Raw genomic sequence first — 24,511 nt, 5'->3', positions numbered from 1 at the left:
AACCTTGTTGAAACATTAATTTCTTTTGTGAGGCTGATTTGAGCAGTTACAGTTCTGGGCCTGTGTTAGTGAGGGGATGTGGGTATAAACACCACCCAAGCTATCCTCTCACTATAGATATTCTCTTTTTTGCTAAAATTGGCTCAGGCATGGTCTCTGCTGAACCCCGCTGTCTCTTCTGACCTGAGGACTACAGTCAGTGCCATGCTCTTCTGCCAAGCAAGCCTTTTAGCCACTTGCAGCACCCAGATTTCATGTCACAGCCCCTCCATTTTGCACTGGCAAAAGGGACCAGTGGCAGCAGGGCCCAGGGGGAGGTGATGCAGCAACTATCCCTCAAATATTCCCACTCCTTGGATAGCTGCTCAGTACTGCTGGTGTGCAGCAGTGTCTGTACCCACGCTTAGAGGTCATGCATATTTTGCAGTGTAGATATTTGGCTATCAAAGGTATTGCTGACGTTTTGAGTAAGGACTGGAATTTGCTATATATAATTAACAGTAGGGGGTGGTGCTTTTTTGGATAATGAGATCTTTAGATGCTGGAGGTTGAAAGAGAGTGGAAAAGGGATGCACATATGATATTTCATATAAAGTAGTCTGGTGATAATGCCCAGCTCACGCTCCCTGGACAGGCACTTTGATGTTCAGACCATGCATGAGATGTGAAAGTAATGACTGACAGTCCTGGGACAACACATGGTGTCTAATGAGCTCACTGGGGCTCATCACTCCCAGTTCTGACATTTCAATCTGAGCCACTCAGCTTCTGGGGGTGGGATTCACCCTTTAGTTTGCCCACAGCTCTGTGTCTTTGAAAACTGACCATCTCCAAGTCACCTCCAGAAGACAGAGCTCTTCCCATGTATCACAAACCTCTCTGAATGCTGTCTGTGGTCATACCTGTCCCCCATGTCTTTCCATTGCTGACTGCCATCCTACTCCAGGGTTTGGCTTGCAAGGCCAGTGTCTGTCACCTCTGCATTCACATCCCACACACATTCAGCATGAGGAGGCAGAGGCAAAAGCATTAGGCTTTGCCTGAGCAGCCACAGCAACTCCTGTTACTGAGCTCCCTGTCAGACCCTGGGGATTCCCTGTCACACGTGTGCATCCTCGAGCTGCTGCGCACGGCATCTGCTGCAAATAACCTGGCTGGAATTGAACAGATGGGCTGAACTCTGATCTTGGAAAGGACTTCTCCTCCTCACCATGGGACCCTGCCAGACATTGCTGTGCATGGGAGCCAATCCAGCCTATCCCAGACAATAACTGTAGGACTGTGCTCATGGGTGCTACTGGCCCTGAATCCTTACACAGCAAAGATGCTCTCAGCACCCTCACGACTTCTACCAGAACAACAGCTCAGACAGATTTCTGTCAACAGCACAGACATGCTGATGGCAGATTGCATATGCTGCCATTTAAGAACATAAGAATTTTAATATAAGAACTGTTATGTTGTTCCCTTGAAGCCACAATAGACTGTGACTGAACCTCCGTAAAACCTCATATCAATGGAGGAGGGACAGAGGTTCTCAGCAAATACCATTCCCAAACTTTGGATCCCCTGATGTTTTGAGATTTAGGATTTGGGGATTGCCTGTCTTTAAAAGGCAAAATGGTATTTGCTCAGTGGCCTAAGAACTATAGATGAAAATAAGTCCCAGGTTTAGTCATCTTTTTGGTGATTCTGGTTCAGTACATCAACAGGTCTACTCAAATTAATAAATGACTCCATTTAGTATGTGGCATTTTAATATTTGATTAGTTTTTAACTTTCAAATAAAGTCTTTTTTGACAGATGTTTTGTGTCACATTTCCAGGCTTTTAGAAGGTAATAGTGAGTCTCATGACCTTTCCCTTCCCAAGAGTTGCTCAGACACTGAACTCTGGTGACACATGGTGCAAATAATTGTTTCAGCTAGGCCAGGTATTCCAAGCATGGCATTTCATATCCAGTTCACTTTTCAATGGTTTATTTGTAATTTAAACCACAGTTAAAGTTATCCAACATTTGGCCACTAGGTCAGTAACAGATGACCTTTGCCAACAGCACAATGTGCTTTGAAGGCCAGTAAAACTAGAAAACTGAGAAAAAATTGATAGGTTAAGATGTTGTCTGTGGGAACTGATGCCCATCCTCTGTCCAAACACCAGTTTCCATAATGCAGTGCTGTCATCTGGCTGACCTTTTTCTCTGTTCCCCTGCTGCCCATGGCCTAAAGTAAAAGCACCTCTCTGTAGTCAGAGCTGAGTCTGAGAAAGAAGAAACTCGCAAAAAAATCCTTTCAGAAAAAAAGAAAGGCTTCATAAAAACAAGTCCTCATGCTTTTTGCCTTTGTCACAGCCCACTCTGCGATACCAGCACCATCCAGCAACCCAGGATATTTTGGATACTTCTGCCCTCAGATTCCATCCAGCCTGGTTAGTCCCATCCTCGCTGCAGTCGGGTGCTGGGGGGCACCGGCCTGACCTTGGATTGTTTCTTGGGATCTTCCCCCACAGCAGCACGCCCTTGTCCCCCGTCTGCTGTGCCCCTCGGTCCCTAGGAGTTGCACTCCTCGCAGTGGCAGGAGAGGATGTAGCGGTAGGTGGCCGTGAGCCGCATGCCCCCCGAGCACCGCAGCCTCATGGCCTTCAGCTTGGAGGTCTGGGGCCGGCAGCAGTGGCAGCTGGAGCGGAAGGGCTGCTTCAGGACGGTGCTGAAGGAAACCATCGGCTCCGAGCGCGAGGTCTGGCTGCAGCGGCCTTCGCAGCGGGCCAGCAGCACCATCTGCCAAGGAAAACACAGCGGTTAGCAAACGTGTCCCCAGCACACAGCTGACACCGGCAGGTGGGAGCCTCCTTCCAGCCTGGCTGGGCTCTTGTCACTGCATCCCAGCCCCACACCGTGCTTTGCCCCCGGGCTGTGTCTGAGAGAGTGGGGGACATAAAGTGAGCAGGAGGAAAAGCAAGGCTCCCCCTTCAATCCCTGGCGCTGACACCAACAAGGACAGCAGGGCCTGGTGACCTTAAGGCTCCAAATGAGCTCAGCCAGCCCTGCTTTCCAGACACCGTGACTGCAACTGAGATTTGCTGACTCCAGATCTGGGGCTGTCAAGCCCTTAAATCGTCAGCCAGGCTGATTCTTCGGTTGGGTATTTACCAGTGTTCTGAGTATACACACCAGTGATCAGCAGAACTGGCTCTCATGCCTCAGGTTTAGATATATGGACATGTAAAGTAGAAATATAAAGAAGATGCTCAGTTTATTGCTTTGAAGAAGCATGTTTGAGCTCACTCCTTTGCCAAAGATCTCCTTGAACATGTATTTGCAATTACATGTGTATCTATGTATCAGTGCATCAGCTGTGTCTATATAAAATGCACTGCATAGCATAAGGTATTATTTTCATTAAAATGTAAAAAAAAGTTTAACTGAGGTTGCCAAACATGAAGATTCCCTAGTGAGATTTTCAAAAAACAGTGCTGCTCCAGGTTTCTTCTTCTGAGTTCAGATGTGAGCTGTGACCAGAACAAGGTAACTTGCATGACAGGAGGCAGTAAGGAAAGAAAGTCCATGAGCAGTCACCTACCTACTCCCCAACAACCCCTTGAGCAGAGGAGATACAGCATTAAGCACTACATAAATCTTGGAAAGGACCTTCTAAAGCTCAGCAAATGATGTGTTAGAAACAGCTGTTACCACCTTGATAACGGGTGTTGTACAAGTTTGAACAGGCTCCCATGCTTTCATGGGGACGGAAATATCAAATCCATATCAGCTAATTTTGCTTAACCAACATAAATTTCAATATCAGCTTATTATATCATCTTAAGTAGGCAGTAAAACAGTTGTCTTTCCTATAACCAAGGGAGAGCATTACATTTTAACTATGCTACACATATCTCACCTTTTTTTTTTCCAGAAAACCTGAAAGAACAACTACAAATGTGACAGCAAATACTTTACAGTGTTAAACCTTTTTGGGCTTCTTTCATTACACAAGCTCAACTGGCTGCAAATCTCTAAGTTATGCAAGCAGGTACATCAAATGTTTAATTTTCTCTTTAGTCAGAGTTGTAAGGAAAGATGACATAAAAGAGAGAGAGAATATTCCTGAAATCAAGTTGGAAATGCCGGCATTGTCTGTGTCCATGGGAAATGTCCTGATCATCCATTGTACAGTGCTTAAAAATTACTCCTCCAAGAATACTTGCATGCTAAATGTTTTGCTTGAAGATGTATTAATGTATTGATGTATCAACAGCTACACTTCCAGTCAACACAGGTCACAAAGATGTCTTCATGAGCTGATGGTCTGTGCTTGGTACCATCATGCTTCTTAGTAAGAGATGGGCTTTTGTCGCTCTCTGACAGATCTGTCATCCTTTAAGGTTTGTAGCATAAATTTGTGGTCTCCTTCCTGTGGTACTGCGTATTCATACATAAATTAACTTCAGCTGTTTGCACTAATATGGTGGGAGGGAAATTTCAGTGTATTGTTGAGTCACTCCTGAGCTTTACACCTATCAGCATACACCAAGCTCCTTAATAGCAGAGTTTAGTGTATAGAGAACATGAAAGGGACAATCACTGCAGTGCTGTCACCCCATTACTCACAGATAAAGATCCACTATTTTTCCCCTCTGGAAACAAGCCTCACTTCCCAGGCAGGCAGCTGGTGAAGGTATCTAATTAAATACCTATAAATAGCTATGCAGATTGGGACATTTAATCCAGCAATTTCCTTCCCAGCATCTTGACATCTCTTGTTAGGTCCCCTGCTTTGACCAGTTCACCAGACTGTGCACTCTGTGTTCCCAAATGTTTGGCTGAATCACAGAATCACGTTGGAACAGACCTTGGAGATCATCAATAAATTTTGGGGGTGAAGAGCAATCCAACAGCACCTGACAACTGTTTGAAGGCTTCAAAGACAACAGAGTTGAACTCTCCTCAGGAGTGGTACAAGGAGATGTGCAACAGCCAGAAATTTCTTTTTGGGAGGTTCAGGGTACCCCTAGAGTCCCTTTCAAGCAATCATTTCTGTGATTTCAGCCCAAATGTGACAGCCCACACTGCTGTATGGTGGGGCTGACTTCTGATGCTTCTGGAGTTAGAAAAATCAGTCACTTTCTGGTACAATACCCTAAGAATTCTTATGGCACATGTCTACTCATGTATCTGCAGGTACTTTCAGAAATGCCAGTAAAAATAAAACATGAAATTGGCATGACTAGAGAAGAGTTGTCCAGAGTAATTATAGGGTAGAATTATGTGATGTGCCAATATCTCTGGCTCAATATATTTCTCATAAACAGCTGGCTTCCTAAGGCAAAGCCAGCCAATATTTAGTCAATGTACCACTGTATTTATAATGTATAATTTATAATTTACAATTTACAATTTACAATTTACAATTTGCAATTTGCAATTTACAATTTACAATTTACAATATACAATTTACAATTTCTAAGCCTTGTCTTTAAAAACTTGTTTTAATCTGTGGAGGCTCTCATTTTAATCTGCAATTTTGCTGGCTACTTAGTTCTTTATAAGATTAAGGTCAGTGTTTATATAATGTAGATGTTACAAAAACCAATACAGTGTTGGTTTTATGCCTTGTTTTTAGATTACAGTGTAAACTCTTACCAATGGCACAAACCCAAGGTTATCAAGTTGAACTTTCAGGCTAAAAAAATTATCAGATTTCCCATTTTCATAGCTTTCTAACCTTCTGGGCTACCTAAAGTCCTACCTAAAATTTACCTTCCTCTTCATAAATCCAGAACAGCCAGTGGATTTTGGCAGGTGTTCAAATGAGCTGGAAATAGCATGTACTTTGAAAGCTTTGCTTTGCCTTTTAATCAATTGCACCAGCTGCTTGTTGCTTTGTGTATTATAGTGCAATAGAGATTATCACCTAGATAATTAGTAATGCTATGATGGCATGGCACAATGATACAGTGGGTGTGTATATATAGTAAATACATGTGGTTGTTTTATAACCTGACACCTCTTGGCTCCCCTTGGCCCCTGCACATATGAATTTGTGCATGTCACCTTGCAAGGTTGGATCCAGAAGCACAGTGTCCTACAAGGGAGCCACGTGGGTCTATGAACAGCTAGGGAAGAATATTATTATCATTATCATTATTTTTATCATTATTGTTATCATTATTGTTACCATTATCGTTATCATCATCGTTATCATTATCTTTTTATCGTTATCATTATTTAAAGTCAATGGTCTCATAGGTACAAAAGACAGAAACCTGAATCTGAGGCAATATTTGACTCTGATTGTTTGAGCTGTATTCTGGAAATCCAGAAGCTGTGAACTGTTTTTTTATTAATGGCATTTGTAGTCCTCTTTTCTGCACCTTCAGCAACAAGCTGAAGCTCGAAAGCAGATGGGCTGAGATGCCTAAGAACAGATTTTCACACAGTTCCTGTGGCCTGGCTGCAAGCAGGCATTACTGAAAATCTCCTGAGCTACCTCAGGAGTAAATGTCTTCGAACATCTGCTAAATCTTTCTTCATCTGTTCTGTGTCTCCTTGGGCTGGATTCTTTAGTGCAAGACTGTCAAGCACACTTCTGGCACATCTGGACGAAGCACTTGTGACAGCCAAAACTGGAATTTAGGAGACTCTGGGAGCAGTGAGGGAACCCAGCACATTGATGGAGACCAGTGGGTCTCTGTGACAGAGGTCAGGGTAAATCAAATAAAGTCAGGAAAGATAATACCTCATGAGTTGATACAAATATTTCCTTGAAGACAAAGGGAAACACTGCTTTTCTGGAAAAAATGGCCTTCTTCCATCCCTCCTTTGTGTCTCTTTTGTATGTTTTGTTACTATAATAGACTGTTTCCAAAGGATTTGGAAAATTGTTTTCATTGCCTGCCTGAGGCCGTAAGCAAAAGGGATTTTAATGATTAAATTATCCTGACTGGATGTTTAATGAAACTGCTTCCCATGTGGGTACAATTGGCAGCCTCCACAGAGAAACACAGTGGACGTAATCCTTTTTCAACCAGGACAGACAGCAAACATAATATGTCTTGCAATTTCTGAAGCCACTTTTAACTTCTGTAACTCTACGCTGCACCAAAAAAGAAAACATATGGAGAGAGAAAGAATATCTCATGAAACCAGTCTAGCACCCCAAAAAAGGGCAAAGTCTCTGCTTGACACTGACAGTCCAAGCTTCCACAATGGAAACTTGGTGGAAACAAGAGGTACCACAATTCCCACAGCAACTCCCACAGAACTTTCCTTTTTTGTCTTGGTTACATTTTATCACAATATATACAATACAGACATTGCATCCAGTTTTAATTAGCATGTCTAATATTCCTCTGTGTTTATATGCTACTAGGTCCAGAACAGAAGCCATACATCTATCAGAATGATTCAGACACCCAAGACCTTAAAACTAAACCAAACCAAACCAAACAAAAAAAAAAACCAACCACCAAAAACTAAACAAAACAAAAATAAAATAAAACAAAACAAAAAAAACCCCAAACAACAAAAAAATTACTTTGATTTAAGAGAGTTTTCTAGGAAATTATTTCACTTTGTATGGAAACTGTTTTCATTTTTCACTTAATGAGAAAGTCCAGACAATTCACAGCATTGTTATAGAAGTGTGGTTGAAACTGTTGTTGAATTTGGGAAGCCAAATTATGTGATAATATCTTCAAACATGATTTCCATCAAAGGCTTGATTTGAAAATAATCACTGACTTTTGCAGCCAGAATTATGAATGTGTATGCCAACAGCTTTTTTCCCCTCGAAGCTCAGTTTTGAAATGATATGGTTTTCATTACACTGTGTTCTGTGTTCTCATTCCCATCAGCCCCACTCCTAAGAGCCTGATTGTTTTTTTTGTTTTCTCTGTCATTGGGGATGCTTAAAAAAGTGAATTTTCCTTCCTTCCTTCCTTCCTTCCTTCCTTCCTTCCTTCCTTCCTTCCTTCCTTCCTTCCTTCCTTCCTTCCTTCCGTCCGCCACTTCCTTCCTTCCTTCCTTCCTTCCTTCCTTCCTTCCTTCCTTCCTTCCTTCCTTCCTTCCTTCCTTCCTTCCTTCCTTCCTTCCTTCCGCCACTTCCTTCCGCCACTTCCTTCCGCCACTTCCTTCCGCCACTTCCTTCCTTCCGCCACTTCCTTCCTTCCGCCACTTCCTTCCGCCACTTCCTTCCGCCACTTCCTTCCTTCCGCCACTTCCTTCCTTCCTTCCTTCCTTCCGCCACTTCCTTCCTTCCTTCCTTCCTTCCTTCGCCACTTCCTTCCTTCCTTCCTTCCTTCCTTCCTTCCTTCCTTCCTTCCTTCCTTCCTTCCTTCCTTCCTTCCTTCCTTCCTTCCTTCCTTCCTTCCTTCCTTCCTTCCTTCCTTCCTTCCTTCCTTCCTTCCTTCCGCCACTTCCTTCCTTCCGCCACTTCCTTCCTTCCTTCCGCCACTTCCTTCCGCCACTTCCTTCCGCCACTTCCTTCCGCCACTTCCTTCCGCCACTTCCTTCCTTCCTTCCTTCCTTCCTTCCTTCCTTCCTTCCTTCCTTCCTTCCTTCCTTCCTTCCTTCCTTCCTTCCTTCCTTCCACCACTTCCTTCCTTCCTTCCTTCCTTCCTTCCTTCCTTCCTTCCTTCCTTCCTTCCTTCCTTCCTTCCTTCCTTCCTTCCTTCCTTCCTTCCTTCCTTCCTTCCTTCCTTCCTTCCTTCCTTCCTTCCTTCCTTCCTTCCTTCCGCCACTTCCTTCCGCCACTTCCTTCCGCCACTTCCTTCCGCCACTTCCTTCCTCCACTTCCTTCCTTCCTTCCGCCACTTCCTTCCGCCACTTCCTTCCTTCCGCCACTTCCTTCCTTCCTTCCTTCCGCCACTTCCTTCCTTCCTTCCTTCCTTCCTTCCGCCCCTTCCTTCCTTCCTTCCTTCCTTCCTTCCTTCCTTCCTTCCTTCCTTCCTTCCTTCCTTCCTTCCTTCCTTCCTTCCTTCCTTCCTTCCTTCCTTCCGCCACTTCCTTCCTTCCGCCACTTCCTTCCTTCCGCCACTTCCTTCCTTCCGCCACTTCCTTCCGCCACTTCCTTCCTTCCGCCACTTCCTTCCTTCCTTCCGCCACTTCCTTCCTTCCTTCCGCCACTTCCTTCCTTCCTTCCTTCCTTCCTTCTGCCACTTCCTTCCGCCACTTCCTTCCTTCCTTCCTTCCGCCACTTCCTTCCTTCCTTCCTTCCGCCACTTCCTTCCTTCCTTCCTTCCGCCACTTCCTTCCTTCCTTCCTTCCTTCCGCCACTTCCTTCCTTCCTTCCGCCACTTCCTTCCTTCCGCCCCTTCCTTCCTTCCTTCCTTCCTTCCTTCCTTCCTTCCTTCCTTCCTTCCTTCCTTCCTTCCTTCCTTCCTTCCTTCCTTCCTTCCTTCCTTCCTTCCTTCCGCCACTTCCTTCCTTCCGCCACTTCCTTCCTTCCGCCACTTCCTTCCTTCCTTCCGCCACTTCCTTCCTTCCTTCCTTCCGCCACTTCCTTCCTTCCTTCCTTCCTTCCTTCCGCCACTTCCTTCCGCCACTTCCTTCCTTCCTTCCTTCCTTCCTTCCTTCCTTCCTTCCCCCTTCCTTCCTTCCTTCCATCCTCCACTTCCTTCCTTCCTTCCGCCACTTCCTTCCGCCACTTCCTTCCTTCCGCCACTTCCTTCCTTCCGCCACTTCCTTCCGCCACTTCCTTCCTTCCGCCACTTCCTTCCTTCCTTCCGCCACTTCCTTCCTTCCTTCCTTCCTTCCTTCCTTCCTTCCTTCCTTCCTTCCTTCCTTCCTTCCTTCCTTCCTTCCTTCCTTCCTTCCTTCCTTCCTTCCTTCCTTCCTTCCTTCCGCCACTTCCTTCCTTCCGCCACTTCCTTCCTTCCGCCACTTCCTTCCGCCACTTCCTTCCGCCACTTCCTTCCGCTCCTTCCTTCCTTCCTTCCTTCCTTCCTTCCTTCCTTCCTTCCTTCCTTCCTTCCTTCCTTCCTTCCGCCACTTCCTTCCTTCCTTCCTTCCTTCCTTCCTTCCTTCCTTCCGCCACTTCCTTCCTTCCTTCCGCCACTTCCTTCCGCCACTTCCTTCCGCCACTTCCTTCCTTCCTTCCGCCACTTCCTTCCGCCACTTCCTTCCGCCACTTCCTTCCTTCCGCCACTTCCTTCCTTCCTTCCGCCACTTCCTTCCTTCCTTCCGCTACTTCCTTCCGCCACTTCCTTCCGCCACTTCCTTCCGCCACTTCCTTCCTTCCTTCCTTCCGCCACTTCCTTCCGCCACTTCCTTCCTTCCTTCCTTGGCCACTTCCTTCCTTCCGCCACTTCCTTCCGCCACTTCCTTCCGCCACTTCCTTCCTTCCGCCACTTCCTTCCTTCCTTCCGCCACTTCCTTCCTTCCTTCCTTCCTTCCTTCCTTCCTTCCTTCCTTCCTTCCTTCCTTCCTTCCTTCCTTCCTTCCTTCCTTCCTTCCTTCCTTCCTTCCTTCCTTCCTTCCTTCCTTCCTTCCTTCCTTCCTTCCTTCCTTCCTTCCTTCCTTCCTTCCTTCCTTCCTTCCTTCCTTCCTCCACTTCCTTCCGCCACTTCCTTCCGCCACTTCCTTCCTTCCGCCACTTCCTTCCTTCCTTCCGCCACTTCCTTCCTTCCTTCCGCCACTTCCTTCCGCCACTTCCTTCCGCCACTTCCTTCCTTCCTTCTTTCCTTCCTTCCTTCCTTCCTTCCTTCCTTCCTTCCTTCCTTCCTTCCTTCCTTCCTTCCTTCCTTCCTTCCTTCCTTCCTTCCTTCCTTCCTTCCTTCCTTCCTTCCTTCCTTCCTTCCTTCCTTCCTTCCTTCCTTCCTTCCTTCCTTCCTTCCTTCCTTCCTTCCTTCCTTCCGCCACTTCCTTCCTTCCTTCCTTCCTTCCTTCCGCCACTTCCTTCCTTCCTTCCTTCCTTCCTTCCTTCCTTCCTTCCTTCCTTCCGCCACTTCCTTCCTTCCTTCCTTCCGCCACTTCCGCCACTTCCGCCACTTCCGCCACTTCCGCCACTTCCTTCCACCACTTCCTCCCTCCCTCCCTCCCTCCCTCCCTCCTTCTCTCCTTCCTTCCCTCCTTCCTAAAACTGCAGAGAGGGGAGGAGGACTTGTGGCACACAGATCCCTATAAATGAAAACCACCCACACACCTACTTTTTGTCACTTTTGCCTCTTGCTGAAGTCAAGTTCAATAAAACCAATATTGTACAGAGATGCACCTCTGCAGTTCTCTGTGTTAGCACCATATGTCCCCCAGATGGCAGGGAGCTCTAGTCCAGCCTGAAAGCAAATCAAAAGACCTCTCCTGAATCTCAAGTAAAGCATGATTTTACTGTTTGGATTCAGAAGAAGTAGGGTAAAAGTCTCTGGGCTCCCACTGCTGTGAATCAGGCTCAGTTATGCTAAACCAGGCAGACAGCAGTGCTGAGAGAACAGCGCAAGGAGCCCAGAGCAGAGCAGGCTCCCTGTGCCCAGTTCTGAGGCTGCCAGCTCCTCTCTGCTGAGCGGGCACAGGATGAGCCTGGCTGCAGAGCCTTAGCCAGGGCAGCAGCTGTCCTGGTGCACAGAGAGCCCAGCAAGTCTTATTTTCTGTGGACACTTCTCTCTACGCTTTATTTTAGTTTTTATGATCTGCAACTTCCCCTCACCCCTGCACTGATTTACAGGAGGCAAGGAATTCCTGCACATGAAGGCATCTGAGGGTGTCCACAGCCAGCACTGCATCCATCTCAACTCTGGATCCTCTCTCCCAGGATCCCTGCTGCTGGGGTTTGCCACCAGCAGGCACCCCTCTTGTGATAAACCCTGTCACACACCGGCCTCTCATCCCTTACTCAACACAGGGCTGGCAAAAGCACTGAAGCTGGCAGTCGTTCCCTTTCCTTAATCCTGGGATGCGAGTGCCTGAGGCAAAGCCCCTTCCCATGGGACAGAGGAACGGCCCAGCCATCTGAATGTACAGACTGTGTTAACTCAGACAGAACAAATTAGGACAAGACAAAAGGGGCCAGCAAGGATTTTCCCACTGTTTCTCCCAATTCTTTTTCTCCACACAATGAAATAAATTGCTGTAGGCTACATGTACAGGCTGCTAAACCATTTTGACACAAAACTTTTCAGGCTTGAAATCCCAAACGAAAGTCAATTTTGTATTTCTGTCTGCTCCTAAGCCCTAAAGTTATCATCCAAGTGTCATTCCGCATGAAAACAAAGGTTTTGAAAAGGGGGTCGGCAGGGAGAAAATAAGCAATGCTCTTCACAACCTTTTTTAATCACCATTTTACAATTTGGTTCTTTATCTCAGTATTTCATCTGCAGTAGCAATGAACTTGCTCCAGATGAAAGTTCACTTGAAGGATGAGGTTACCAGGGTGATCTAAACTTCCAAACTAGCCTGTCCCCTTGGACCATCAGCTGAGATCCCAAATGTACTCCTTTGAATCTTGTGATTTACTGCATGTAAGCTTTACTATCATGGTGAATTTCTCCTTTTGAAAAGGTGAAAAGCGAGTCAAGAGCCTTTATCTCCAGTCCCAGTTGCGTACACACACGATGCCTTCACATCTGCGTGTCCCTGCTGCTGGATTCTGGTAGATAGGAACTCTAGCAGAGAAAACCACCCAGAATGGCTCATTTTAACAACTCTTCCCTCACAGCACCGAGGCCTTACCTTGGAGCTGCACTTGTAGAGAGGGTGGCTGATGGAGTCCACGTAGTGGTGCCTCATACAGCGGCTGGGGTCGGAGTCGATGAGGAAGGACCCGTCTGTTTTACTGTCCGTGTCTCCCATCATCACCAGGAGCGAGAGCATGGAAATCGAAGCAGCGAGTACATGATTTCCCATTGTCGAGGAACTTCTCGCTGGTAACAGCAGAGGGAGGTAGAGCATTAAAAACCCTCCAAATTCTGAAAGCCAGTTCTTTTCCAGGATGGTGAAAAGTGTGGTTTAAGTGTCTGAGCTGTCATTCTGCTTCTCAAGTTGGAGTCTGACGAGGTTTTAATCCATCAAAGAATCTCCTGCACAGCTGGAATAAAAGCAACATAAATCACAATCCTGAGCAAAAAGACCTCTGGAGAAAATAGACAGAAATAATATTAAGGCACTTAGGACCTTTGCTAGCCAAAATACTGCTCAGAGTGAGCATCATTCGCACAGTAGGTAGGGAATATGGCCTTAAGGAAGGAGATCTCAAGGCCTTGTTACTTTTGGCATTTTTCTATCATTTCAGGGAGAACCTTTCGGCTTTTAACATCACAAGTGATGCAATGCCATTCTTTTCCACTTGGTGACGATCCTATTGTGTTCCCCTCAAAACCGGTGATCAGTAATACATCAGAAACTTCCAAAAATTGGAAGGACTCTGTATCCACTCAAAGTGGCAAGGAGAGGCAAAGCTTGGCTGCCTTCCTCGTTTCAGATGGGAAGGTCCTAGGGAGCCCATGGAAAGGCTGGAGGCAGGTTGAGCTGTGGATCTGGAGGCTGCCTGGCAGTACCCTGGAGCTGGTGTTCTGCAGGGACAGGAGACACCCCCAGGGTGGAGGGATGCTGAAGGTCCCAGCCCAGGCATGAGCAAGGTGGTCCCCCAGGGAATTGCTGAGCCCTGACCTGCACTGCATGAGGAGCTGCCCGGGCCTCTGGATGCCCTGCCCTCTGAGTTCCAAATTCCCATGCACACACATCGACAGGCTTTGTTTGCTTACTTGTCAGGCAGCACTTTCTCGGTGTCTGTCTCTTCCCAGCTAATTAAGGAGCAGCATCTGAAAAATACATTTATTGTTCCATAATATCCAAGTACTATCCCAGCTATCACTTGGGAAGAAATATGTTCAGGTGGAGCCATATGGCTATCTACCCTGGCATCTGGATTTCTGGTTCATGTTGGAGATCAGGAGATTCCCCAGGAAACAAGTTCAGGACAACCCCTGAAATGCTGCCCAGAGCTTTGTGCCAGCAGGGGAAGGAGAATATCTCCATCAGCTGCTTCTTCACAGTCCCTTGATCCTTCTCACAAAGCCCTTAGTCCCAACTGGATGATTAATTTCACTTTTACTACAAACAGATATAACTTGAAAGAGCTGTGAATTATCCATCTAAACACAGCCCGATGAAGGATAGTCAAAGGATACTCATCAGTACGGTTAAAAGTGCAAGGACTTTCTGAAGAAACTTAAGATAAAACAGTTCCCTACTCACAAAGAAATGCTCCAGCAGAGCCTCTTGAGTATTTAAAGAGCTGATGTGTGCCTTTACTGCCTTATACAAGCCTCTTTCAAAACTGTTTTCTGGTTTGCTGGCAGTGCTTTAAGCCTGCTGATACTCATCTCCCAAACAGCCTCCTCACCAGAGTGCTTGATGATTTGTGTGTTGGTTTCTAGCCTCCTCCAGCACTTCTGTGAGAGGAGTGCCTAGCCGTGACAAACGCTTCCAGAGTTCATCCAAGTTGGGATGGCGCTGATGTGACACCCGAAGTCTCATGCTGGGAACAAATGTTAATAGGGATGCTCTGTGTGTTAGAGAAACAAAGATGCTCTGTGTATTAGACATTTTTGTTGTTGTTGTTTCAGGCTGTTATCCATGTGCTTAAGTAGGAAAGGAAAAATTACGTGACTGTGGATTTAAATGACAATATCTTTTTTTTTCCCCAGAGTCCGACATATGACCTGGTATATTTTCCTCAGCAAATGGGGCATTAAAAACATACTATGTCTTTGCAGTATAAAGAACTTAAACAAACAACACTAAACACTTAGGATGTCAGATACATTTATGCACAGCCTCATTCATGTCAATAAATATCCCTCCAAACATTTTAGCAGCATAGGAGAGAAATCTCTTGGTCATGGGAGCTGGGACAGACTCCCTCCCCAAAGTGAACTGTGCTACTCCAGTTCATGCAGATGATGCCCAAGGATTAGCTAACAGGAGGAGGGATGCACTATTTTTTTCTCCATGTTTAACCTTTTACCTACATTCCTATTCTTTTTTATAAAGAGTCTGACCAAAACATGCTGCTTGGCAAGGTCTCCCTCCAACATAGTTAATCATTATTACACACCCAGTAATTCCCTCTCAGTCCAAATAAATTTACTTGATATTAGACAGTCTCATTTCACGTGATATTACACCCAGGGATCCCCATTTCCCATACTCTCCATCCCACTGTTAATTCTGTGCTTCTATATCTTTCCATGGTTTTGATCAGTATGATTTAATACAGTGAGAGAAATCTGAAGTCCTGGCTCAGTTTTCAAAGGCTTATCTCCCTAGTTTTCTTCAGGAAATAATTGGATGACACAGAGTCTGCCTCATGAAAATAGTTTGAGAAAGACACAGGGAAAAGTGTGAGAAAAGGAACATGGCTGAGCTGTCTTCAGGATAAGCACAGTAGAAAAAGTATTAACACTTCCACAACCTTTTAAAATTGTCCTGATACTTCACTAACAAAGAAATCCAGCAGGTTTTTGTAACAGTACTTTGAAAAAATGAAATGTATCACATATTTATAAGAAAAAAAAAAAAAAGAAAACCATTGTAAATATGATCCATCTCTTGTGAAATAAGTGCTTACAGTTGTTTATAGGCATACCGGTAAAATGTGTAGGTGTATCTTCTGATGTACCTATGGGAAGCATGCACATATATTTTTCAAGCACATATGCTATATATAACATAATATGGAAGAAAAAGACTTAGAGGGAAATTTAAGCACATGGAAGTTAGGGTATAGATTTTTGATTCTGCAAAAAAAAATCAAAATATTTTCACTTAGGTACATCACAATGATGAGGTATGTTGGCATGATATTTTCCATTTCCAGCTGGTATTTCCAGCAGTGGCATTTCACTTGAACTTAGCATTATTTTTTATTTTTTAAGTCAAAAATTGCATTCCTTTTGAAATGCTGTCAGAAATTATAAAATCCTAGATAGCACATGCTATCAGGTTTGGCATTAGTAGTTTCCAGTCTATACTTCTGTCCAAAAAAAGAGAAGCAAGTACAATTGCAATCATAAATCATCATTACAATGACATTTTGTTTCATTTGGAAAATGCACTTTTTTATTAAAATAACAATTTCACAGAGAAATTTTTTCCTTTCATTTCAGCTGTTTTTTCTTCACTTCCTTTTCATGCAAAAACTGTGGTAGATAGCTCATCTGCCAGGCTAACACAAAGGAAGCCTAAACCCTCCCTCTTTGCAGCATCCTGTAAAGAAAAAGATGCAAACATGACCTCATATCCTCAGGCTGAAAATTTGCTACAAAAATAAATGGCCTAACAGGGGATGAAAATCACTACACATTTTTTTCAGAATTCACTGAGATGTGGGAGGTACATTTTCTTAGCAATGGCTTAGTTTCCTTTCCATATAACCAGTTTTCAGGATTTCATAGAGACATAACATACTAAAGCTTGTCACAGCTGTTACCTAAAACTGCTACAGCTGTTATCCTAAAAACTTCAGCAAAAAATAGAAGACATCCCAAAGAAAAACCATATTAACATACAGTCTAAGAACATATTGTATATAGGTGCAAAGTTAGGGTTATTTTTCCAACTCCACGTTCTTATTAACTGCTTTCTGAATAATAAAGATTTCTTATCATAGTTTTAATATCATTTAGAGAGTGGTGAAGGCTAAGGTTTTGTTTTGCTTTAAGGACAGAAGAACATTCCATCATCTGGAATTATTTAGCCAGTCACTTTGTGAGAACATAAACAGAAATTCCCTTTTTGCTATGTATCTTGGAAAAAATAAAGAGCTGAGCAATTCTCCAAAGGTCTATTGGATCTGCACAGCTTTTACCCTGGGAGGTAGGAAGGGAGCAGTGGAAAAGCTCTTTTATGGTGTTCCTCTAGGTAGTTGTTCCCTGATCCCCCCATATTAGGCATGCACATATGTTCAGCTTGGCCTTCATTTGCTGGGCATTTTCTGTGTTTGAGACTCCTGCCTGAAGATGAGGGCACCCTTTAAGTCACTCAATGCTTTTTGTGTTTTGGAGGCTGCCAAAATCCCGTTGAAGCAGTGCTGTGTGTATATAACTTAAGCCTGGCCTTGCATGCTGTGCGTATTTAGTAAACACAGTTACTTGAATCCTACCGTGTGGTTCCCTCAATCTGAATTTGTTATGTAAACACAAGAGTTGCAAGACTACTCAGTTTCTCCAAACTCCAGACCTAAAAACGTGTCACCAACCATGTATGTGTATATATATGTGCATGTGTATCAACTCACTGCTGCTGTTCTGAAAAAAAAAAAAAAAAGCCACGATGTTCTTCATGGGTCGAAAATGGATTTCTCAAGAACTTTATCAAGTTCAAAAAAGTTTTGATTTTCCAGGAAGATAAGGATTTGAGGATTTCACTCTCCAAGATCTGGATTGGAGTGGAAACAACTGTGACGGGCAAATTATTCAGTCAGACTCCACAAGGGTTTTTTCTGCAGGGTTAAGTTCTCCACTGCCATGACAAAGGCAGCATGTTTTGTTCCCAAAGATCCTTCAGCACCCACAGCAGTTGGTGGTTTCCAGCCCATGCAGCCATCCACACCATGCCTGGGAACAGCTTGGGAAGCCCAAGAGCTGTGGGACTGAATCTCACCAGTGACAATCTGAGCCATGCCAGAGAACAGCTCATGGAGTAGGAGAGGCAAGCCCAGATGAGAGGCTGTGTCTGGCCCTGCTTTCTGTAGAACCACCTCAGAGTCTTTGTCAGTTCCAGCGTATATTTTATCTCTGTAAATAAATGCAGTCATCTTCTTATCTATTTTACCATGGCCATTTCTGTGCCAGCAGTGAAGGAGCTGACCTTCTGTGTGTGCTGTCAAAAATCCTCACTTCACTCTGCAGCTGCCTGTCAAAACACCTGACAGAGCCACTGAGTGGCCCCATGGCAGCCGGGCAGCAGCAGGTGAACACAGGCAACCCCAGTTGTCTGAGAAATGCCTCCACACAACATTTGAACAGGTTCCTTCCCATCCTGAGGCAAGGCAAATACCAAACCAAATATTTTGAGTGAGACCCTTACAGGGCTAAATAAGTGAATATTCCCCCAAGGTCTTGTTGTGCTTGAGAGAGTTTGCTCGAGCTGCCATCCAGCTGTGCTGGAGCTTCTCCTCTTCCATGGCAAGGGGAATGTCTTCATCCATGGTCCAGGAGCTCCCTTACACAGCAGGGCAGTCTGTGCCTGCAAGGAGGGTACACAAACAACACACACTCCTGGCCAGAGCTGGCAGCAGCTGGTGGGCAAGAGGAGAGGGGAAGGAAAAAGGCAACAAGAAGGAAAATGGGCTCAAAAGAAGGGAATTTAAGCCTCTACATCTGGTTGTTCATGGTAGAGAAGTCCATCTTCTGGTCCTACTAAGGCAGTGCTAAGAGAAGTGCCAGGAAACCATTTTTTCACTGTGAGACTTCCTTAAGTCTTTTAATATTTCTGGAGATGAATACCTGTCACTGTAAGCAGAATGAAAAAGAAAAAAGTAGGAAGACCACAGCATGTGAAGCATAAGAAGCAGCATAGCAATTGCAGCAAACACAGTGGAAGCACCCTGGGAGCCTCAGCACATGTGGGATGAGCACGCATGGCGCTGATTCCCTGGGCTTGTTTAAGGCCCCAAAAGTGTTCCTGCCGCAGGGACCCGGTGCATGAGGTGGAACAAATCCAGCTGAATGGCACTTGAGCTGTCTGAACTTCCCTCCGCTTCTGAAGTTCCCAAGAATATTTCCAGCCCTTCAGGTAGCAGGAGAGGGGGAGCAGGAGGTGCCTTCCTGCTCAGCAGTTGAAATAACAAACTCCAGTGGGTACTGCGGGCTGGCACCCGGCCAGCAGACAGGCACGGGCCAGCACGGAGCAAAGGGTTTAATACACTCGCAAAGAATAACTACTGGGAGACAAAAGAGTGCTTGTATTTTTATTCTTTCCTTTTCCTGCTTCCAGGAAGCTTTAAATAGATTGATTAGGGGCATTCATGGGATATCTCTCTAATGAGGGAGTAGAGCCTTTTAATGGTGAGGTGATGCCAACCTTCGATTCTTTCTTTATTCTTGTTTCTTGCTGAATATCAGAGTAGTCATGGTCTTGAGTCTCGGACAGCAGAGGAATACAATTTTCCTCTTGAGGGAAAGGGATGCTGGGTGAGATTGCTCCTTGGTGAAGCACCAGGTGCAGAGCTGAGCAGTCTAGGGCTGCCCATCCCTCTCAGGAGGCAAACCAGGGTGGCTGCTGGCTACAGTGCAAGTGTTCCCAGCCAAGCTTTAGCTATAGGATTTGCTTCAGTAATTTCCTCTACTTCAGTCTTATGACCCAACATGAGGCAAAATTACCCTTGGCCAAATTACAAGTTGCTGAGAGGTCTAGGGCATTCAGGCATGTGTCCTCTACCTCTTGGAGTGTTTTACAAGCAGGTGGACAGTTTTTGTTCTCTGTCTTTCATATATTTTCCAGCAAACTCAAAGGCCTGTAGTTATCAATAGATGCAAGAGCAGGAATGGGTCTTTTTATTCTTTAACACTGAGCAAACATCCCTGCCACTGGGACCAGCAGAGAGTGCTATGCATGCTGGAGACAGCACGTGATTGAAGGGGATGTTCCCTTTCTTCTGACCCCAGGGGCAAAATCCTTTCCTCTTTTATACACAGGCAACATTCAGACCACCATCCATATACCTCATCCTCTGATAATTAGGGAACCGAAATATTTGGCTCATGGTAACAATTCTATGTCTTCTAACAAGGGGAGCAGCGTTCCCCTAGGTCCCACTCCCTTTGAGCCGTGCTGCTATGACAGCAATGTGATTGTCACTGCCATGGTATGCTTAACCTTTGCCAAACCAGAGCTGAGGCATTAACTCAGATCCTCAACCCACATGTCTTAAAGGGCAATGTAACCTGTGCTGCCTCGGCCCGACACAGTCTGCAGCTCAGTAATAACAAGCATGAAAATGTGACAAGCGTGAGCCGTAAAAATGATTGATGCAACTAGAAAAAATAACAAAGAGAAGCTGAAAAATAGCAATGAGGAGGAGGAATTCCTGGGACCAGTGTCTCCATGGCACCAGCAGCCCCCTACTCTCACACCAGAAGAAAGGCTACACTGGCCTGTAGTAGAAAGGATCTCCATGCCACACAATGAAATTCCAGCAAACAGGACAAGGACTGATGGTGTCTGGAAGTGGTAGTGCCACTGCTACCAGATAATAGTTTGAATTAGATTATGTGAGAAAAGGAGGAATATATAGACAACCAGCTGCTCAAAGGCTTACTTCAACCTTGCTTTTATTGTTCTGCTAAGTTAGAGGTGGGGCATCAGAGGGATTCCTAACATACCACTACTGAGAAATTTTAATATGTTCCACACTGACACATATAAAAAGGAAATAACAGCTGATCACAGCCAGCAGAGACTGCAATATCTCTTCATGTGCATGCACAGAAGTGTGGTCAAAGTGGGGTGCTCTTGGCTCAGACACCTGAGCTAACCTGACCCAACCCTTTTCCTGCCTTTGAGCTGAGTTTCAGCAAAAGGACTGTCAAGTGTGAAGTCAGGCAGTAGTAAAAAAAGGTGATCTGGATGTGGCTATTCACCCCATCCTGACATGGAGAAAGGCAGGAGAGCTGAAAGGCAGAACACTTAACACTGATGAAAAGAAACATGTGTTTACACAACCGACAATGATCCAGGGGAACAAGATATCACCGAGGGCAAAAGTTTAGCTGGGCTCAGCGAAAGGACCTGTTGTGTATGGGGGGGGTTACAGTCACAGGGTTTCATTTCTTAAGAGTTTTTGGAAGGGTTATAAACCCTCAGGACTCTGAGAGTTCAGTGGATGGGGTTAAGGAAAAATCCTTTGCCCCAGAAAGTTACCCCATATCTGCTGCCACAGGATCTTTGTGTCTTTCTTTGATGTGGCCGCCTCCAGAGAGGGATTGCTCAAATAACAGGGGGATACAGTCTCATGTAGCAAAACCTTCCTAAAACTCACAGGAACAAGTCTTTCCTCATAGTCAGGAGTATGAGACAGAGAAATTTGTAATACTTCTAATGCAGCTATCAAATATTTATAATTACAATGGTGATTGGGAGGTGGGGAGGGGGAAAGAGACGATTTTGTTTTCTTTCAGTTAAATAATCCACCAGACAAGTTGCAAAAATTAATGTCTCAGTGGTTTCATGCAAGTTTTTGCCATAGATAGTAAATTCTCTCCAACTTCCAAGGACAACCTTGAGCACTTCCTAGTGCATCTGACAGCAGACAAGGGAGGGAACAAAGTCAGCCCCAGGAGAAATGGGGAATGAAGCCAACCACAGGTGGACTCCCTGTCAAATGAGTCACAGCAGGCACCAGTGTGAGCTCCCAAGGAGCTGGCTCATTCCCCTCCCACCTGGGCAAGAGACTGCAGTGATACCACAAGCCTCAGAGGTGAGTGAGGGATGGTTCCAGTGGGGCAGATGGCTTTTGTGGAAATCAGCCATGCCTAAGGAGCTACCTGGAATACTGCTACTGCAAACTGTACCCAAGACTGTCCATAACAAACATCCTGCTCTGCAAAGGCCAGTCATCAGCACACATTAATCTGATCCAAACCAGGCACTGCACAAACCCAGCAAACCTACATGGGACACCTTCAGGTAGAGAAATGAGACTGTAATTAATCATCAGCAGTCCCTAATTATACCCCATCCCTAAATCAAATTGCATTCTACTTTTTAAGCTTGAAATACCTTTTCCTTACACATTTGTTTTTAACTGGAAAGTCTTAAAGCATTGTTTTATAATACAAAATAAGATTTCATTAACAGCAAGAGCCTATGAATGTATATATAAGTCACATAGGGAACCCCTGATTCAAGCTGGTATGTAATTACTCACCAAATAGTTCTGTTTAGGTCCAGGAAATTATTCTTGTGTATAACTACTCACAAATATGAGTAAGGTCCCACAGCAAGAGCAAAAGTAAGCATTATTAGTAATTCAAAAGGAAGGAAAAAAAAATAATTACAGGGCCTAAAATGTAGATATTCTTATATCCTTTTAAGAAGGAACAAATAACAGCACTGTGATTATTACAGCCACACTTATTGCCACACCAGGCAGCTGGGTTGGTTCTATTAGAAAATTACTTTGCAATAAAGTATGGATTTCAAGTGAGTTAGTCCCCACTGATGGTTTTAAATAATCATTTGCCTTCAAGTGAGCTTGTCCTATTACTGGTTTTAAAAAACCTTTTGCCAGTCCCTTTTCAACAGGCAGAGTTCCTGCCTGGTTATAAAGCTTTAGGAACTGTAAGTAACACATAGCATATAGGAAATATGTTTTTCATCTCTAAAGAGCTGCAGAAACCTTAAGGAGTTACTTGCCATGCCATCTCTCCAGGCAGAAACAAATAAGGTCTGTCATGGGGAAGCTATGAGAGAAATTTCAGTGAACTTGCAGGGTAGGATAAGAAATCTGCCTGGCAGTGCCACCAGAGTCAGGGCACACAGACACACACACACACACACACACACAGACACCCAATCCTGCAAATCCAGATTTGTCACAAGAAAATCGCCCCTCCAGCCCACACTGTGGGTGACACCGCAGCAGTGGCTAACCCGGTCCTGAGATTGGTCTTTGCTACTCTGTTCTTTGCTGCCGGACCCGTTCACTTGAACTTTCATAGGATGAATCCACTCACCTGAATCCCGGCAGGGAGCCGGGGCTCTGCCTCCGCCGCGCTCTCCCGGGGCAGTGCCGGCTCCGAGCCCCGCAGTGCTCTGACACTTGGTCCCCGGGCTCACAGCAGCGGAATCCTCCTTTCGTCCCAGAGAAACAGCGAGCAGTCCTGCTCGTGCCTCTGGCGCTGACACACAGGGAAATGATCTGCCGGGAGCGGAGGAGAGCCGAGAGCCTCCCTCTGTGCTCCAGCGGGCGGGCTGGGGTCGCGCAGCATCCTCCGGGCTCGGAGCCACGCCGGCCACCTACCAAACCTCGCCGGGCAGCGGGGCTTTCCTCACAGCTCTCAGCCAATAAACAGTGTATGTTAAATCTGTCCTAATCCACAACCAGCGCTGTCCGGTCCATTGGAAAGCCTTGCGGAAGTTTGGATAAATAATAATGTGCTAATTATGAGTGCTCCCGCGAAGCGTGAGACACAAAGCTAGAAATAAATATTGCCTGTTGTTTCAAATTATTCTGAGCACTCCAGCAGATGACTGGCAAGAGAACAGCAGGCGTAAGTAGTGATAAAAGTAAACAGTCCAACTTTAAAGAAGCAGGCTTGCCCGTGTTCACAGAGCCCTATTGCAGTGGGACAAAGAGGGTGCTGGCCATAGCAGAGCTCTCCCGGTGAATTCCGGGCAGAGCCCAGCAGCTCCATTCACTCCAAAGCCACGCAGCTATGGCCAGCACACAGCTGCAGACTGGAGCTCTGTGCTCACAAGAATAGGGGTTTAACCAAGCTGCTACCTATCCGACCTCAGACAGGCAAACTTCAGGCAGCAGGACACAGGGATAAGGAGACACACGGACCAGAGCTGTGTTGATTCCATTTGATTCCATTTAAACACAGTTTAATTTAACAAACGGTACAAGGAGAACGTGTCTCTGTCAGATAAAGAGATTAAGCACTCAATTTAAGTTCGTGTAATACTCAAAATCTGTAGGAATCTCTTATTTGCATGCTTACCTTTGGAAAAATGCACCACTCCTTCCTTCCCTCAAACTCCTCGGAGAGCCAGGAGAGGTCCTGTTACTTCCAAATGCTTTTGTTCTTCTGTGCCTCCATCACATGGCTTGCCTTTTATATTTGCAACACACAAAAGTTAGGGCTGTTGTCTAAGAGAGAGAGGGAGAGAGGGGGAATGTCAAATGGAAAAGTGCCATTGCAGTCATATATCAATCAGGGCAACAGCAGCAGCAGCTCTCTGGCAAATGGGAATTCCACAGAAATGTGAAGCTCTTGTTATCTGAGAAATCAAAAAACACCACCAGCCAAGCTTCCCTCTGCAGGGACTTCTTATTATTGGCAAGCCAGGAAATAGAAGGAAATGTAGGTGCTTTTTAAATTGCTGTTATTGTTTCATATCTGGAGATAAGGAGGCTGTGGCATGTGTAAACCAGTGGAATATAAATCCTGAATTGAATTCCTTCCTAAACAAATGCACCATGTGCAAGATAAAGCAAACCACTGAGAAGCAAGGTAATGGAGCTAAGTGAAGAATCTGACAGTAATGATTTAAAGAATTTGATAACTGTTTGCACTTGGAAAATATCCATAGAAGAACTACCTGCTCCCTGGATTACTCATTAATCTCCTTTTTTTTTCTGACCAGTTTTTCTTAGGCTTTTTTTAACTGTGATTGATGCCAGATATCCTTAATTCAAGCTGTGCTGCTTTATTACAATTGGTCAACCAAATCATCTGACATTCCCTGGCTCTCCTGTTGGGTAAGCAGGTGAGCATTTTCTGTATAAATACTTGTCTGTAAATCTGCAATTCCCTTGCTTCAGACAACCTGCCCTGAAATTCTGAAGTATCTGTCA

The 24,511-nt window shown here is 45.1% G+C and overlaps 1 protein-coding gene across 5 annotated transcripts; it reads right to left on the bottom strand.

The window, feature by feature from the left end:
• Positions 1-1,835: 1,835 nt before the first annotated feature.
• Positions 1,836-23,714, bottom strand: NDP (norrin cystine knot growth factor NDP). Of its 5 annotated transcripts, none has more exons than XM_088051728.1 (4): positions 23,655-23,714; positions 13,689-13,745; positions 12,658-13,004; positions 1,836-2,775 (listed from the first exon to the last, which is right to left on the bottom strand). In XM_088051728.1, exons 3-4 carry the CDS (start codon positions 12,874-12,876, stop codon positions 2,548-2,550), a joined length of 447 nt encoding a protein of 148 aa, XP_087907854.1. In that variant the 5' UTR covers positions 12,877-13,004; positions 13,689-13,745; positions 23,655-23,714; the 3' UTR covers positions 1,836-2,547. The 5 variants fall into 5 exon arrangements, with proteins under 5 accessions (XP_087907854.1, XP_005526562.1, XP_087907853.1 ...); XM_005526505.3 differs by lacking the exon at positions 23,655-23,714 and adding an exon at positions 22,665-22,933 and having other exon boundaries at positions 12,658-13,012; XM_088051727.1 differs by lacking the exon at positions 23,655-23,714 and adding an exon at positions 22,665-22,933.
• Positions 23,715-24,511: the final 797 nt, after the last annotated feature.

This window comes from Pseudopodoces humilis, chromosome 2 (assembly GCF_049639895.1).
Source record: "Pseudopodoces humilis isolate 2021_Gansu_Grassland_sample_001 chromosome 2, ASM4963989v1, whole genome shotgun sequence".
Taxonomy (NCBI): domain Eukaryota; kingdom Metazoa; phylum Chordata; class Aves; order Passeriformes; family Paridae; genus Pseudopodoces; species Pseudopodoces humilis.
The sequence above is the reverse complement of the archived record's forward strand: the minus strand, read 5'-3'. Positions and strand labels throughout refer to the sequence as shown.